Source organism: Anopheles coustani, chromosome X, assembly GCF_943734705.1.
Source record: "Anopheles coustani chromosome X, idAnoCousDA_361_x.2, whole genome shotgun sequence".
Lineage (NCBI taxonomy): Eukaryota > Metazoa > Arthropoda > Insecta > Diptera > Culicidae > Anopheles > Anopheles coustani.
In genome coordinates this window covers 14,613,234-14,630,548 of record NC_071290.1, presented here as the reverse complement: position 1 = coordinate 14,630,548, position 17,315 = coordinate 14,613,234, and the positions used below count along the sequence as shown (strand labels likewise).

General features: G+C 44.4%; 1 protein-coding gene across 1 annotated transcript; it reads left to right on the top strand.

Annotated features, from left to right (window-relative positions):
• The first annotated feature begins 1,262 nt into the window (after window positions 1-1,262).
• LOC131269328 (regulator of G-protein signaling 11-like) lies at window positions 1,263-17,315 on the top strand. The gene is made up of 7 exons (XM_058271680.1): window positions 1,263-1,685; window positions 7,153-7,249; window positions 7,331-8,240; window positions 8,479-8,847; window positions 12,852-13,040; window positions 13,158-13,343; window positions 16,841-17,315. The coding sequence occupies exons 1-7, from the start codon at window positions 1,263-1,265 to the stop codon at window positions 17,274-17,276; spliced, it is 2,610 nt and encodes an 869-aa protein (XP_058127663.1). The 3' UTR covers window positions 17,277-17,315.

Genomic DNA, 17,315 nt, shown 5'->3' with positions numbered 1-17,315 from the left:
GGATCGGCACACGTTTTCCAAAAAGGGCCAGATAATCTAAGAGAAACCGAAGGCGCGGGCCGGATACTTTAAACGATGCGTTAATGTTTTCAAACCCTTTGTAAAGGAGGGAGGAACTTTCTAAATAGCAAAATTACATAAAAAGTGGGAAAAGATAAAGTATTTAAAATGTTATCGGTAAACATATAACAGGAACACCTCGTTAAACAATTTTTATCTCCATTTTTGGGAAGAAAACTGTTGGAGGCTGGAGCAGTGTACCTCTAGGTATAAATGCATGCCGATCATACGTCATCAGCGAGATGACACGAGCTGGAGATAGCGTGGTCGTTCGCCCCTTTTCACCAGCGACACTCAAGGCGAACGCACGTACCACTCCGCAGCCACCACTACCATAAGTATAAGCTAACGTTAATTATAATAAAGTACACCCACATAGAAGCACAACAAAAACAAACCTGGCAAATCCGATAAAAAGTGGGATGGGTTTTTGTATGAAGCACTAAAATATTCTTACGGGCCGGATAAAATCATTTGGGGGGCCGGATTTGGCCCGCGGGCCGCACTTTGCCGACCCCTGCTCTACAGGAAACGACATCGTTTAACGCTCGCGAACACCACTTGAACGTTTTCGCTCAAATATATTTGACAGTGAACAACGACTGGCAAGCTCCGCTCAGCGTAATGACGTCTCCCCTGGTGGCAAAATAAGCATGCTTTCTCATTCTCTTAATTGACAATAGATACCGACAGAACGAGAAAGCATGATGATTTTGCCACCGGGGTCGGCGCGGATAGATCTCGTTCTGACATATGACTTGCAGGTCATCGGACACGGAATTTCATAACAAAACAGAACTGTTTATAAGTTGCACGCTTTCTCGTACCGTATATGACATCGGTGCAGATTGATTTCGTTTACTCGCAAGACTATTACGGCGCGCGTCGTTTGGCGCGCTGTTGTTTTGGCTTTTATTCGTCTATTGAAATGGGGGTTTGTCAATGAGGCATTGCATTTTGTTTGTCTGTATATTCTTACTTGCAATTGCAACATTTATATTCAGGTTACATGGTGGGAGGATGCTAGATAGAGACAATGACCGAGCAAATTGATTTATAATTACTCTCTACAGCAAACTTCTGCACTACTGAGAACAACAACAGCACCAGGAGCTACATCTCTCGGGGTAGCAGCTGGACAAATTGTCGGGCCTAGTTAGAGTGAGCGACGTCTGCGACCCCGAAGAGCGTAAGTGTTGGCAATGGAATCGCCGGACGTCATCCTTTCACCAAAAGGTCCTGAACCCAGTGCCGACTCTGCTGCCGGCTGGAGCGGCACTAGCACCGCCGTAACTCTGCGGCAGATACAACATCGAGCACACGCCCAGACCTCTCCAGTCGGGTTCAATATGGCGGCGGCGGCGGGAGAGAGTCATGGCGCCGGAGGTGGAGTGGCCTGTGGACAGGAAGCGAGCGACAGCCGGAGCGCCCTGCAGCCGGCCCAGCTGACCAGCATTGCCGTACCGACGGCGCTCCTAGCCTCGACCGGCCTGCTGCAGGCCGCCGGTTCCAGCTCGATCTCGCATACTCCGGAGACACTCGCTTCCTCCAGCGCATCCATTTCGAATGTCGCGCAGCCGACACCACCCATCGAGCGACTATCGCGGCCAATGGCCTTCAATAAGGTAAGACACAGTCAAGGTAAGCCTTGAACTTAGAGCTGGTTGTGCTAGGTGAAGTCATAGTTCTGACGGAGTAATCAAATTACGCGAGATTTCATCCCTATAAATTTGTCCTAATAAAACATTTACGTTGAACTACGCGTTTTCCGTCAATCAAATATTTGCCAGAGCTATATAATTGTGTGGCATTACACCATTACAAAACGACCATTACGCCAAACAGACAACAAAACCCGTGACACACAGTAAAAACTCTGCGATACCTTTTCTTTAATTATTTTGAGGTTCAATCTTCCGTTTTGAAATGAAGCAATAAACTTTAAAATTTCTTGCTGAACGTTACACACACGGTTAATGAATACGGTTATCGAATAGGGGATTTCATGTCCACCATATTGATTATACTCAAGTGTCAAATATTGTTTATAAACAAAGGGAAAACGACGAGCACTGACGAAAATTTTTCCCTTTTCTGGAGGACCCAGCCTTACTCATCCGGTATCTTGATGAGAACGCCTTTCTCGGACAACTACGTATCGGCAGCAACTTTCTGCACTTTTCGGCGGCAACCAGATAGCACAAGCCTGCTTCAGATAGGCATGTGCTTCATTCACTTGCTTCACTAGCTTTATCAAAAAGCAAGACAGCGTTTCGTCGTCCACATTGCCTACTGTTCCGTTGACCATTTCGCACTTTGGAAGACCCTTCAACGTGTACGCAAACACCTCACCAATAGCAATATGCAACGCGGGATCTTTGGTCATATTCAGTAGCCTAAGAAACCAAGACAGCATCTTCCGGACGTAGTACTCCCGATCGCCGACGGCCAGATAACCGTGGCAGTGAGCAGCATCCTTGCAAATCTGCCTTTGTGTGCGCTCAAAATACGCAAAATTTTACTTACAACCGACACAATTACCACAACCGCAACAGCACTCCACACAACACACGGCCAATCAAAAAGTAAACAAAAGTAACTGGACTGTCAACAATTTCTTTTATTTTTCTATCGACGATTTGTCAAAATGCTCTAGACGATCAGACCAGAGTATTACATTAGACCATGGTTACACAGGAAAGAAGCACTCACTTTGCGAAGCGCTGTGTTGGATGGACAGGACTCACCGCCGTGGGTCGAGCGAATAGTGTACGGTGGGTGAGGATAAGTAACGATAGAGTCGATAGAACGGTACATAAAGAGGAATAGCCGCAAACAGCGAAGAGGATTCAATGTTAAAGAGTGGATGTTAGCTGAGACTGTCTAGCCCTAGAAGTTGGAATCGCGCGGTAGGGAGGTAAGGTAGCGCTGGTGTGGTTCTAAAGCCGCCTCACGGCGAAACGAGTGAACTTCCTCTGCACCCTCTCCAACCTATTCAGTGGAATGACACCAGCGGGAGACCAGATGACGCAACCAATCGCCAGGATGGGATGCACTCAGCAGTAGTACAGCGCTGGTCACGGTACAGAGGATCGAATCTCGAAAGCCATTCGGGCTTTCAGGCCCAATAACCCATTTGAAATGTGACCCAAAAGATAGGCTGTCATCAAGCCACACCACAAGATGTTTAACAAATGACACTCGCAAATCGGCAAACCATTCATATAATAGTTGTGTATCAGTCTATCCGAGGAACGACTAAACGAGATAGCACAACATTTAGACACGCACAGAACACGGCCGTTGGTGGCACACTCAGTAGAAAAAACATCCTTGAAAATTTGTATCAACATTAGACGAGGATACAGGAAGATGGAACTTTACATCATCCGCATACAGCAGGCAACCAGCAGAAGTTGGTAGAACTCCAGGACAGTCGACGATGAAAAATGAGAAAAAGAGGGGACTCAAGACGGTCCCATGAGGTACACCCGACAAATGGACCAGAAAGAACTCCTCCAACCTTAACTCTATACACTGTTTCCGTATCTAGTTCCACAGTTCGTCCGTATCAAGTTATTCTTTGCCGGTAGTAGGCAGTGAACTGGAATAGTTTTGAATGAGCCGTTACTATATTTTAAAGGAACGCTTTTTGTAATGGACAAAAATCCCTGAAATATAATTTACAATCACAGGAAATCTTTTAAAATGTATTTTCCAGTATTTGCTTTCCTTATAATATAATACAGTCGGATGTCGATTATCCGGGGCCGGATTAACCGGGGGGCGGATTATCCGGGGGGCGGATTATCCGGGTGTCTTGCAACTGACATCTGCACAACCGGGTTGAATTGTTTCCATGAATATCAGGTTGGTTCACAACTTTTTTTAGGAATAGTGTCAAATAAAATTTGTCTGATCGAAATTAGCATTAAAAATTACCATAAAAAATTAATTCAAACATGTTTTATGATTAATCAACTAAGGCTATCGAACAAGACAAACACGACAAACACGACAAAAAAAACGAACAAACCCATGCAATCATATGGAGGTGCTCTGTCAACCTGCATCGAACATGTCAGACAAACACGACACAGAACAAAACAGTTTGATTTTGTCGTGCAGGGCTGTATCCCACTGTGAAATGTTAAACCTTGTGTATTGTGCTACCTTGCTGCTTGGATGAGTGACAGTTCTTCACGACAATTCGCAGAGCACCCTTCGAACAGTGTCGTGTTTGTCTGGTTTGTTGGGCTGTTCACAGAGCGCTGCCTAACTGGAACTGGTCAAAAGTGAACTAGGCAAGACTCAAACCAGGTATTATAAGCGTATTTTAGTATATGTTCGATTATCAATGGAATTCGATTATCCGGGGACCTCCCGGTCCCGACACCCCCGGATAATCGACGTTCACCTGTAATGGCTAATTTTAAAACATCCCGGAACGTTCGACAAGCAATGTTGCTACAGAAAACACCAAAGTTGTACTTAACAATCCCAAAGAGCTTCATAGCAATGCCAACCAAAACCAAAAGCAGTGTTGACAAATATTAGATTTTTTTTTATTTTGAGAACAAAATGCGTAAACTATACATCGACTACAGGATCGTTTGACCAGATCTGTGTTACACTGTTTTCAGGGCCAGTTCGTCCGTATGAAGCTGCTCTTTGCCGGTAGTAGGCAGTCAATTGCACGCGAAAGGCTTTTGTTTGGCATCGTTAGGAAGCACTTTGGGCTTGTTAAGTTTAACTTCGCCGTTATCGGTAGCAACATTGGCGCGCCGAAAAAAGGTCGCGTTCTCTCTTGTCAAAAGTTCCGGGATTGTTTTACATAAGCTGGTATTATTCGTACGTACGATTCAACTATATTTACCTATACCACTACCTCAAAATAAAATACCAGCCTTAGTACTACTATTATAGTAGGCAAAAATACCGGTTGGCACTAGTGTATGTTCATTAGATTTTTCGTCGCGCGATTCAACTTGTTTGTGTAGGTAGATCAATGATCAAATCGGACGCTCTCTCATCGCTAGGTTGGCGTTATCGACTACTCTTTTGTCATCGATAACTAAACGGTCGTCATTGCTGTAGATTAAGTTTATGTGATACCTATAACGATCGTTAACTCAACTGCTCGACAAATTTACTCACAGATGGCAGAGCTCAAACGATTTTACTGACTATTACTTTGACGATCGTCTATTTGGACGGATGTTATAGGTTTGCAACAGGTTTCACTCAAAACGATTGTTTATGTTTGGCTTAATGATCGTTTCCCAGCCCGCAAGATTGAGTTACCTCAAGCACTTTGTATGGCACTATCTCGCTTCTGTCCAAAGGTAATTACCTTTGACGACTTCGTTCGGAATACGCCCTAATAATTGTTATTACTAATCTGGTTATTAAATAACGTCAATAAACTATAATACTTGTTTAATATTTCCAGGTGGATGGAGATGTGCATGAAACTTGTGTTGATAGTGAGCCCAGTTTCTTGACTGCTACTACTCCATTAACTGAAAAATCAACTCCCTATTCTGACAACAACTCATACAAGTCAACTTATAAGAGAAAGAAGGTTCAGAATAGTGATAGTACAACTGAGGCAATGCAATTGGTAGGAGAGAAACTGGAAGCACTACAGGCAGAGGATACATTTCAGGTGTTCGGAAAACATGTGGGAAATAAACTAAGAGCCGTCCCAAGTACACAAAACGCAATCGCTCAGAAACTTATTTCTGACGTTTTATTCGAAGCAGAGATGGGTACGCTAACCAAAAATTTTCAAATGGTTGACATGACTTGCCACCGACAGGATAGCTTTAGTTCAATGCATGGACAGTATGGTCGCCAACAAAATATGCCGCATCTATTGAGAATGCCACAAACTCAGCCTATGCCACATAACTATATCCCAGAAACACTAACTCACAAACAAACTGCTTCAAACTACATATCTACTTTCCAACCAATGTGGGAGGACCTCAACTAAAGTTTCTTTTGCATTTTTGCTCATAACAATAAAAACTGGAATTATAAAGTTAATAAAGTCAATAAGATCTTGAATCGTCTTAGACAATAGTAGTTATACTTACTATCGAGTAATCAATTTCTTTTCAGCACCTTGAAGAGAGCTTCACATGTTTCGGGTATGATTTCACTCAACGATTGTTTCGATATAATAGTTGTGAATTCATTGTCTTTATAACTTCTTTCGGTTTCTAAAAATGTTAAAGTTAAAGCCTTTCATGTGGTGATATTGCTGCTCTCATACAAATACTTTGTTTGATTATAGTAAGAATACCTGTCTATGTACATTCCAAGTAGTTCCGCCAGTCATTAGGTTCATCGCGTAATTCACACAATAATCTAGTATGGGAAAAGTCCCGCCTTTTTAGAAGCCGTTTCTGCGACCACTGTGAACTTCCGATTCTTCTGAGTTGTTGTACAAAAGTCGACCACAGGAAAACCTCCTCCATTGCGATATCACCAAAAACTGAGTGAAAACACCAATAAGTCTGTACCGTCTGGACCCTCACAATTGCAACATTTCCATTCCGTCTTAAAACTGCGCAAACTGAAAATGGTATGCAAACGGAGCGTGCGGAGCAGCCTTTAAGATACAAGTTATTGGGTGTACAACTTAAATAAATTCTAACACACCATACCATGGCGGTATGCATTTGAAAAGATGCGATTCATGTATAATCATCGCTTATTTTTAAAACAAATTATTCAAGCTATACCTCTCAAGAACACTATGAACATGTTTGGTTCAGAACAATAATTTTTAATACAATTTTTTAATAGTCGTTGAGAAGATAATGACTTCTGTAGAACTAGCCTGTTTTTGGATATGGCGACACATATAGCCAAGTTGCAGAGACTCCATAACAGGGTAATTAGAGTTGTTCTTGGCTGCAGTCCTTTGGTCTTTGGTGATTCGGAATATTCTGCACTGTGTGTTAGTAAACAACTGTCGTGCTAACAGTGGCAATGATAGAGGGTGTAATAATGACATCCGTTATTCGGGCGTTGAAACGAGGACATCAGCTTTAGCGTGGTGTTTGCTTTGTGTACTCGTAGATGGAGACCTTGGTGCGAGAGTTGCTTCACCCCGAAACGGGGGTTCCAGAGCGGAACCAGAAGATGTGTCTGACCACTGTTTCGGCAGCGTTTACCGGTAGGTACTGAAAAGGATTCTTTCTCCACTCCGAATTCTCTCTCTTCTCCTTTCATTTTCTATGTTTCCTTGGTTCTTCAGGGAACGATCTGATCGAGTGGCTGATGGAGCGACTCAGTATCGAGGAGTCGGAGGCCCTGAACATCAGTAACCAGTTGTGCCAGCACGGTTACTTCTTCCCGGTGTCCGACTCGAAGACGCTGATGGTGAAGGACGACTCGTCGCTGTACCGCTTCCAGACGCCGTACTACTGGCCGTGGCAGCAGAAGGCACCCGACCAGATCGAGTACGCCATCTACCTGGCGAAGCGGTCGCTGCGCAACAAGCAGCGGCACGGCCTGGAGGACTACGAGACGGAGGCGCTGGCGAGCCTGCATAAGAACCTGAAGGGCAAGTGGGACTTCATCATGATGCAGGCGGAGGAGCAGGTGCGGCTGGCGAAGGAGCGCAAGAAGGGCGACAAGATCGTCGGGGACTCGCAGGAGCGCGCCTACTGGCGCGTCCACCGGCCGCCACCCGGCCAGTTTACGCCGCTAGAGCCCTGCCCCATACCGTCGCGCGACCGGCAGGGCAAGCCGCGCAAGCGCACGGTCGAGGACTGGGAGCGGGAGGTGGACATCCTGAAGGCGTCGCTCGGGCGCAACCGGGTGAAGATGTCGCAGGCGTGCGAGAGCCTCGCGTCGTACTACGAGACGTTCAGTGAGTACGATCCGATGATGCAGCCGCCGCTGCCATCGAACCCGTGGGTCACCGAGGACGTGAGCTTCTGGCAGCTGAACAACCCGGTGGTGGAGGTGCCGACCGAGAAGCGCGTCAAGCGCTGGGGCATCTCCATCGAGGAGGTCGTCTCCGACCCGACCGGCCTGCAGGAGTTCACGCACTACCTGAAGAAGGAGTACTCGCACGAGAACATTCGCTTCTGGATGGCCGTCAACGATCTGAGACGTTCGTCGCACTCGCAGATACCGCGCAAGGTGAAGGAAATCTACGAGTAAGTGTCGACGACGCACCCCAAAACAGTGCCGCTCTATCAGAGTTGGGTAGCTCCGATTTAGATACGTAAATCTGAATTACTCTTTGTAATGAAATGTTTCAATAGGCGGAGGGAACATTTCCAAAGTGTAGGGAATATTTCCAATCGGTAGAGAGAACATTGCTATCATATAGGGGAATGTATCAGATAGCTTCAATGCTGAACCGGTCTCATTTGCGGTTTACTTTCTCCCTAGGGAGTTCCTGGAGCCGGGTGCGCCCTGCGAGATCAACATCGACGGCAAAACCATGGAGAAGGTCCAGCAAGGGCTGAAGAATCCGTCCCGCTTCGCGTTCGATTCGGCCGCGGAACACATCTACATGCTGCTGCTGAAGAAGGACTGCTACCCGCGGTTCGTGCGCTCGGAGCACTACAAGAGCCTGATGGCGAACGCGATCCAGCCGTCGCACAAGAAGCGCTTCTTCGGCTTCGGCGGCGGCGCGAAGAAGAAGGGCTCGACGTCGGCCGCGCCGAACCCGTCGCTGCTGACCCAGCTCTCCACCGGGCAGGGCGCGGGCGGCAACGTCAACAGCCTGTCCAAAAGACACGGAACATCCCTATTTATGTGCGAATTTCCTTTAAAAAAATTATGTGGGTCACCTAAGCCACCACAATGTTGTCTCTTTCTTTTATGCAATCATTATGTTCTATACCTTTCTTGTTGTTCAGCATTTTTCTGTGAATCATCTTACATCAGTAGAGTTCTTAGAACGCTCTAGAGCTGCTTCCCACTAACCTTTTCTTGTCCAACTAGGCTCAAAATGCATTCAACATACAGCTCCTCATTGTGTTAGATTCGATGTTTGTTGATTTGGAATTCAATTTGGAGAAAACGTGCATAAGTTTCCGGAAGAGTCTCGAAAGAGTTATCCAAGAGTTAGGAGTTTGTTTTGAATAAAATAACTTGCAATTTCCATACAAAAGAAAGCATATTGAACAACAAAACATTCGTCTCGTATATAACGATAATTTTACAGAACACTAGGTATAAAGGCCCGGTTACACGCGCCCATGTTGAAGAAAAACTTTGCATTAATATCTAGTAAAATTGTGGCAAATTCAGTTAACCAAAGCCCCCCTAATCAGAGGCCAAATCCAAATCCCGGTTATTCTAATATGATATTGGTTCACTGGCTGGCTTATTACATGCTCATGGTTGAATGTAATGAAACATTTATCGGACCAATAAGAGGAATTGTAGGTCACTGAAGGCTTTACCTGATAGATGTGTTTTACATTGGCTGGATATAATTTCCTAACTATCATCAGAGACAATACTCGTCATTTGTCAAGCACCATTAATTAACTAATATGTTGACAAATAATTCCGGTTTTTTTGTGCCTTCTAAGTGTGGTGCCCGATAAAACAGGTTAATTGCAAAAGAACATTCAAAATTTCTCATAAATTAGAACTTGGTCAACATTCCGTAACTACCGTCAAGCTATACGCAATAATAATTTAGTACCCATCGGGAATTGGTTAATATGTCAAAAAACCTGCCTGGTTTTAGATAGCTACTAAATAACGTTTTCAGAAAATTCCGGTAGATTGCCCATGAAGTTCAAACACCTGGCTCAATAGCTGTTCCAGTATTTACCCAATTCAATTTAAACGGTTGATTTGGACACTCAATAACATACATAGAATGCAAAACACAAATGGCCCTGTTTTGGTTTGGAAAAGGACACTCTTCTTCATTTGTCTTACCCGGCTTGATTTGCCTGTGTGAGATGACCTGCAGTCATACTTATAACATATGTTGTTATTGTGCGTGTTGTGTTGTGCTTAATTTATTTATTTATTTATTTATTTATTTATTTATTTTGTTAGTACATGTCCGCCATTGTTGGCTTAACATGTCCGGGTGAGATATTACATTAGTGCACATTTAACAGTTTTAGGACGAACGCATAACATATCTATACCTGAGCTGGTTTTTAATGGTTCTTAGCGGTAAGTCGAAGTCTATGAAACTATAGTCAGTATTAAATTGTCTCATCATGCGTAAAATTGGGCTGTTGTAGGCATATAGAGAATTTGTAGTATCGACCAGCAGAAAGGGGCACTGTCTAAGACTAGGCCGTGGAATGTAAATCGATAATTGATCGAGGATTTTTGGAGCGTCAATGTTACCAAGGAAAAGACCGGTTATGAACATAGTCTGAGCATCGTTGCGGCGTTTCTCGAGAGTTTCTAATCCTAATAACAAACAACGAGTATGATAGTCTGGTTTGCTGGTCCATCTTAACGGGCATAACGCAACTCTGCTAAATTTACGCTGGATCGCTTCGAGCCGAGTCTTCCAGGTCTCGGCATATGGAGACCACACAACGCTATTATACTCTAGGATGGACCTGAATAGGGAACAGAAGATTGCTTTCAGACACATAGGATCGTCAAACTCTTTGGTGATTTTAAATACTAGCCCTAAAGTTCTATTGGCGCGTTTGATGGTATCCTCATAGTGGGAGTTAAAAGTAAGACGAGCATCTAGTAAAACACCTAAGTCGCGAACCTCGTCAACCCTATTAATTAGCGTTCCATTTATAGTATAGTCAGTTATGATCGGGTTATAGCTTCTAGTGAAAGAAATAACGCAGCATTTTTCGGCGCATATGACTAGCGCGTTAAGGTGGCACCATTTTGAGAAGGAGATAAGAGATGACTGCAGGGCTGAACACTCGCCATAGTCGCGAACCGGCGAAAACATTTTTATATCGTCCGCAAACTTCAGGAAACGGCCCTTCGGTAGGGCATAGCCCAATCGTTAACGAAGAGAAGGAATAGTAACGGGCCCAGGTTACTGCCTTGTGGAACGCCTGACGTGCACGGATTTGACCGGATTTGACAAGGCGTTTCCAAACTTTATTTGGTATTCCCGGCCTATCAGGTGTTTGACATCACAACTATACACCTCGACTTCGATGCTCTATGAACCTTCGCCACTTGTTTAGTTTGGTGTAAGCACCTTGTTCAGCACCGAACAAGACAAGGCAAGCGGAGCAGAAGCTGACCGTATGGGTTCGCAGCCGATGCTCGGGCGCAACAGACGAAATTCATTTCCAGTGTACAAGCAAAAGCCGCACCTAGAACAGTCTCACACACAAACTCTCTTGCTGCTTCTGTTCAAGCTCTAGCCAAGACGGGTTTCATGAATCTTGAAGATTCGTGAATCGTTGAGATTCGTGTATCTTGGAGATTCGTGAATCTTGGAGATTCGTGAATCGTGGAGATTCATTAATCTTGGAGATTCATGAATCTCTAACATGGAGATTCAGATTCATTGATTCTTTTCAAAGATTCATGAAGATTCATGAATCTGAATCTGTTTCACACAACACTAGTTGTTATGTAATAATATGGTACTAATCAAACCATAGAACCTGAAAGGCAAAGGCACTGTCCCATAACAAAGCATCTAAAGTTTTAAAAAAATTTTGCTTAAAATTGTCTACGTATAGCATCTTTCGTTATTGTGTGAAGTTCCAGGCCACTTTGAATTGTGTTTTTGGTGTTTTACCCGAAAACACACAGCAAAAGTGATTCGATCAAACTAAGCAGCTTACCCGTGCATATACCCGTGATACATTATCATTCTGGTGTTTCCTTGATATGCCTGCTCAACCGAACGCATAATGCCCGGGACCAACGTCGTTCTTTGTTATCCTTTTCATTTCCCGAAATTTAAAACGGTTTCGAAAACCCAGTTTTCCTTTTCTCCAATTGAGCTGGTTTCCCCACGTTAACTGTGGTTGTTATAGCGATCCTTCCATTTTCCCCAAGGAAGCTGATTGCTATGGCGATCAGTGCAATGCAATGGGATGAGTGTTTCGAGAATTTCGAGAAAGAAAATTGAATTTCTTTTCATGCATTTCATACATACATTAATTACCGACGGTATGTATCTTTTATCTACTTCTGCTAATCTTTAGCAATAAATACAAAGATTTGGAATTAAACAACCTTTAAAACGACAGAACTTGAACTTCAGATCCTAACATCCTGTCGGATTGGATTCAGACTTCTGAATTGTTACTCCTTGGCAACACATTCCAGTTTGCCCTAGTGGCAAAATCAGCATGCTTTCTCGTTCTGTCCAATTGACAATTGATACCGCCAGAATGAGAAAGCATGCTGATTTTGCCACCGGGGTGGTTATATTTTTATCTTCAGTGCATATGTGTTGCATGACATACCGTTGCATGACATTTCCCATCTTCATCTAACAGTTGGTCTGCCGAATCGAAGTCGGTGGTTATTGGGGAAGTCTGTCTGCTTGTGTTCTGTTTCATCAACATCTCATAGATTCCAACGTGTGCTGAACCATAATTTTTGTGTTCATTTCCCTGCCATTAAGCCGAAAGCATCTCAAGTGTCGTCTCACCTTCATCTCCGTCGTACCCTACGATGTACCGTTGGGGAGAAGAAAAGTATCATCGAAGGAGTTTTCATGGGCATCGTCATAAACACAAGACTGAATGTTTTGCCACTGTTGTGAACCCGGTGTGCCTGAGTGTGTTCAAAAGATCAAGACATCCGGGTGCCTCTAGCCTGTTCTTCTTCTTCAGGATGGCGGATAAAGCCTTCGGAACGACCTTAGAGGTAACACTGGAGGGTGCCGCGTCGGGCGGTGGGACCGCCTGGGCGGTGTGTCCGTGGGAGACGGTGGTCCCGGACAAGCCCGGCACGGAGTCGTCCGTGTCGGTGTCCGTGTGCCCGTGGGACGACAGCGACATCAAACCGCCGGCGAAGACCGCGTAAGCAGTGGCTGGAAGAATGGTGGACGCGGCAGTCCGGATGAGAGCATTCGCACACTAACTGTGAGTTTTTGTTTGTCACTTCTTGTCACTCTGATTGTTAAGCGCCAGCAACAGCAGCAGCAGCAAGTTGAAGCAGTTCAGTGAATCCACGCACGGCGCGACGGAAATCACGGAGGTGTCCGAGCGGATGAAGCGGTCGTGTGGACTGCGCCAGAACACGCTGGACAGCGACTTCCACAGCACCAAGCGGCTGGCTCCAGCGGTCACTGAGCATCGGAGGGCTTCCGTGATGGCTCCGAGGTGAGTGTCGGAAAGCGACTCAACAGGGATCCTGATGTGTTCTGCTCGCTGGTACTTCTGTGTTTTGCCGTTCCTTAGGCTTTGGGAGCTGAAATGTTCTCTGAGGGAATGAGATATAAATATTTTCTTTGTTATTAATTTTTTAATGGTTACCATTTGATTTCACCAGCCCGTAGCCTTTGGGAGGATAACCTCAAATTGATCCTGTAATCCAACGAGTTTTAGGTAAACCCTCTGGGTTTAGATGATTTTTGTTTTACACTGTTTCCAGGGCCATCCGTTAATCCATCCGTATTAACCTGTTCATACGTGATAAGTGCAAGATCGGCCTCTTCACTAGCAACATTGATGCCACGTCCATGTTGTTATTCCAAAGTCGCGTATTCAACGATAAAATATCGTTTGTTGCCGATAGAGCGTTAAGAAGCATCTGTTTTATCTCGTCGAAACATACTGCACTCCCGTGTTAGAAACTACGACTCATGCAGAGCAAATCTTTTGGCTGGCCCTGAATTTTATCAATAATAGCATTCGTGTACATTTCTAGCACATCTGTGCCCTCGCGGCTCTAAAACAAATTCAATCTTTTTTCGGCCGTGCACAACCAATTGTTCAACTGCGATTTCTTGATACATACTATTTAAGCTATTTTGCCCATCTGCTGTATCTGCTGTCTTGCTGGAGCGATTTTTGCGATCCTGTAGGATCCCCAAATCAAGCTGTGGATATCTCCTTAAGTCGCTGATGCAAAATGCGGGAACCACTCACTGTAGCTTGTATTCATTTTTGTAGTTCGCAAGCTGCGCCAGTTACGAGTGAACAAACTTTGTGTTTAGAAGTTTAGCTCGTTATGCATTTATTACACGATTACAGTCGGTTTTATACTTAAATTGCAACTTATAGTAGAACCGATCGCTCGCTACACTACCACTCTCAGTTGGTATGTAGCTTTGCCGTCCATATAACTATACCATACATATAATCCATGTTTGTCATTCATTGTTATTAGCTAAGCTTGACAAACTTGGTTTCTCTTCCTCCCTGCTTGCCTGGTTTTGTTCTTATCTGTCTGATCGGTCCTGCAGGGTTAAACTTGTCGACTCCCGCTCTAGTGTTATTGCTTGTACTTCTGGGGTTCCCCAGGGTAGTGTTTTGAGTCCTCTCCTTTTCCTTCTGTTTATCAATGATTTTTGTCCTATACTTCCCCATGTTGGTCATCTTCTCTATGCAGATGACCTCAAAATTTTTTTTCCTGTTGCCAATCTCTCTGACTGCATTGTTATTCAAGATTTCTTGAACGAATTTTACTTGTGGTGTTCCGCCAACTTTTTATCCCTGCGTCCTGAGAAATGTTCTGTCATTTCTTTCTCCCGTTCCCAATCTCCTTTTTGTGCGATTTATTCTGTGTATGGTTACCACCTTCAACGTGTAGAGTCCATTCGTGACCTTGGTGTCATTCTTGACTCCAGGCTTACTTTCAACCTGCACTATGAAGCGGTCCTAAGTAAATGTTTCTAAACTTTAGGCCTGATAAGACATCTGTCTCAAGGCTTCCATGTTCCTCTTTGTTTAAAAGCCCTGTATTGTGCCCTCGTTCGACCCATTGTTGAGTATGCTTGTGTTGTTTGGAACCCTGCGGGTGCTGGTTGGTGCGCCAGGTTCGAGAGGATCCAAAGGACATTTAACCGTTTTGCTGTTGCTCGTTTGTACGGGGGTTCTGTCCAGCAGATGCCTTCGTACACGTCCCGGTGTCAGCTACTGGGTCTTCCCTCTTTGGAACATAGGCGTGTCTCCACTCAGGCCTCCTTCATTGCTGGAGTTATCCTGGGCGAGATTGATGCCCCAGCGCTGCTTGTCTGCGTCGACTTTTACGTGCCTTCCCGATCCCTTCGACCGCGTGCTCCTCTTTTTAATTAAACAGTTTTCTTGCATTCACCTTCCCGGATGTCGCAAAAATTGAATCGGACAGAGATAAAAGACAGGAGATCAGTAATGAAAGAGTGTGCCAGCAACACCAGCATATTTCGCTCCCAGATTATGACTGTGCGTTGGCGATCCCGTTCTGGCCCACTTGAACAGATAGCGTGCTGGTCTCCTTCAGCAGCTCTCCCGGGAGAGCGCTGTGTGACATTGAGAGATCGCATGTTGTGTTCACTCGCAGCAGTGCTGAAGAACGAGAGCACTTCCTCAGTGCTCATAGCAAACGTTAAAACAGAATGCAGCCCTACTCTTACTCCTATCAAGGATTATCAAATTGCCCCGGTGGCAAAATCAGCATGCTTTCTCATTCTGGCGGAATCAATTGTCAATTGAACAGAATGAGAAAGTATGCTGATTTTGCCACCGGGGTGGTACTCGGACATCGCGATCCTGTTCACTGCAAAGCAAAACGAGTTGCGCCAGATCCTGCAGTAACAGGCAGTGGATTTCTACTCCTTCCTTAAGTACACTCCGACTCAACTAACTTAATGACAATTTTCATATAAAAGAATAAATCCTGTTTTCTCTGTTCATGTCATACGTAAAAGTATAAAATAAATTAAATGAAAAAATAAATTTTCAAAACAACAGTTTTTCCTTAAACGTACTAAAAAATAAAAAATAATGTAAGTTAAATGACATATGTATTTATGTATCAGTTTTTTGTTTTTGTCATTATTCGCATAGCATCGTAGATGGCGATCGAACTGAGAGCAATCTCGATGCAATGCGAATAATGATCAAAAACAAAAAACTGATACATAAATACATATGTCATTTAACTTACATTATTTTTTATTTTTTAGTACGTTTAAGGAAAAACTGTTGTTTTGAAAATTTATTTTTTCATTTAATTTATTGTTCATGCCCGTCGCACTGGTGTCGGTAATAACGACCCTTTGCTGATGTCTATGCGTCACTTCAACCATCTTTCCGATCACTTCGATTTCAACTCGTCCCTCTCCAATTTCCGCTCTTCAATATCCTCTACTCCTGCTTTGCCTTAATTTTTCTATGCCTTTTTTCTGCTTCTGGTTGCAGCAGCATCTTTTCTGGTCCTCGCATGTCCTTTGTTTGTTAGTCTGAGCTAGGGTTGTAGTGCTTAAGGCCCTGTTTCTTGTATCTTAATTTTAAGTTTTGTTTACCCAATAGGTGGCAGATGAAATAATTAAATAAATAATAATAATAATAATAATAATTTCGTTTCTGCACTCCTGCTGTCCTATGCGTCGCAGAATAGAAGCGAGTGCCATAAACGCTAGACTCGCTCAAGCTATGTTGATCCTAGCTTGAACACTGAGCCTAGCTGCTTACTCGTGGGAACCGGTGAAGCGCGTGGTGCTTTCCGGTGATACACGTGGCGTTTGGCGGTGTCGTTTGGCATGTGTGGCCCAACGTAACTATATATAAAAGAAGATAGAAGATATAATAACATAGAAGATGTGTCATATACGAAGTTTCCAAAGAAGAAGAAGATGAAGAAGAAGAAGAATTTATTTTTTTCGTATTTGTTGCAGGCTGTCTGATCTCCAGGTTTGGCTGCGAGCTAACCCACCGATCGGCGGAGCGATGCCACTAGCTACTGCCGGGTTGTGTCTGTCGTCGTCGCTCGAGAACGTGTCGCACACTTTGCTGCCTACGATCTTGGAGGAGGAGGAAGAGGAAGGATCGGAGTTGCGCTTGCGAGTTACTCCGGTGGTGGTCGCGTCCCCACCAGCTATCGTTGACCAGCCATCTTGGTCATCCGAGCGCGTTTCGCAGCGACGTCTCTCGATAATCTATGAGAAAGACGAGGAAAGGTCCGAATCTGCTCCTGTCTCAACTTGTCAGCAGCCCAACATTGCCGAAGATTGTCATCCAGGAAGGTCAACATGGATAAACCAGGCAATTCGGGCAACGCGCTGTTTCAAGTGCGCTGTCGCCGGAAATTGGAGTAGGAAAAACACGACATAGACCGCGTCACGAGCGATCTCCACTTCTTCTATACACAAT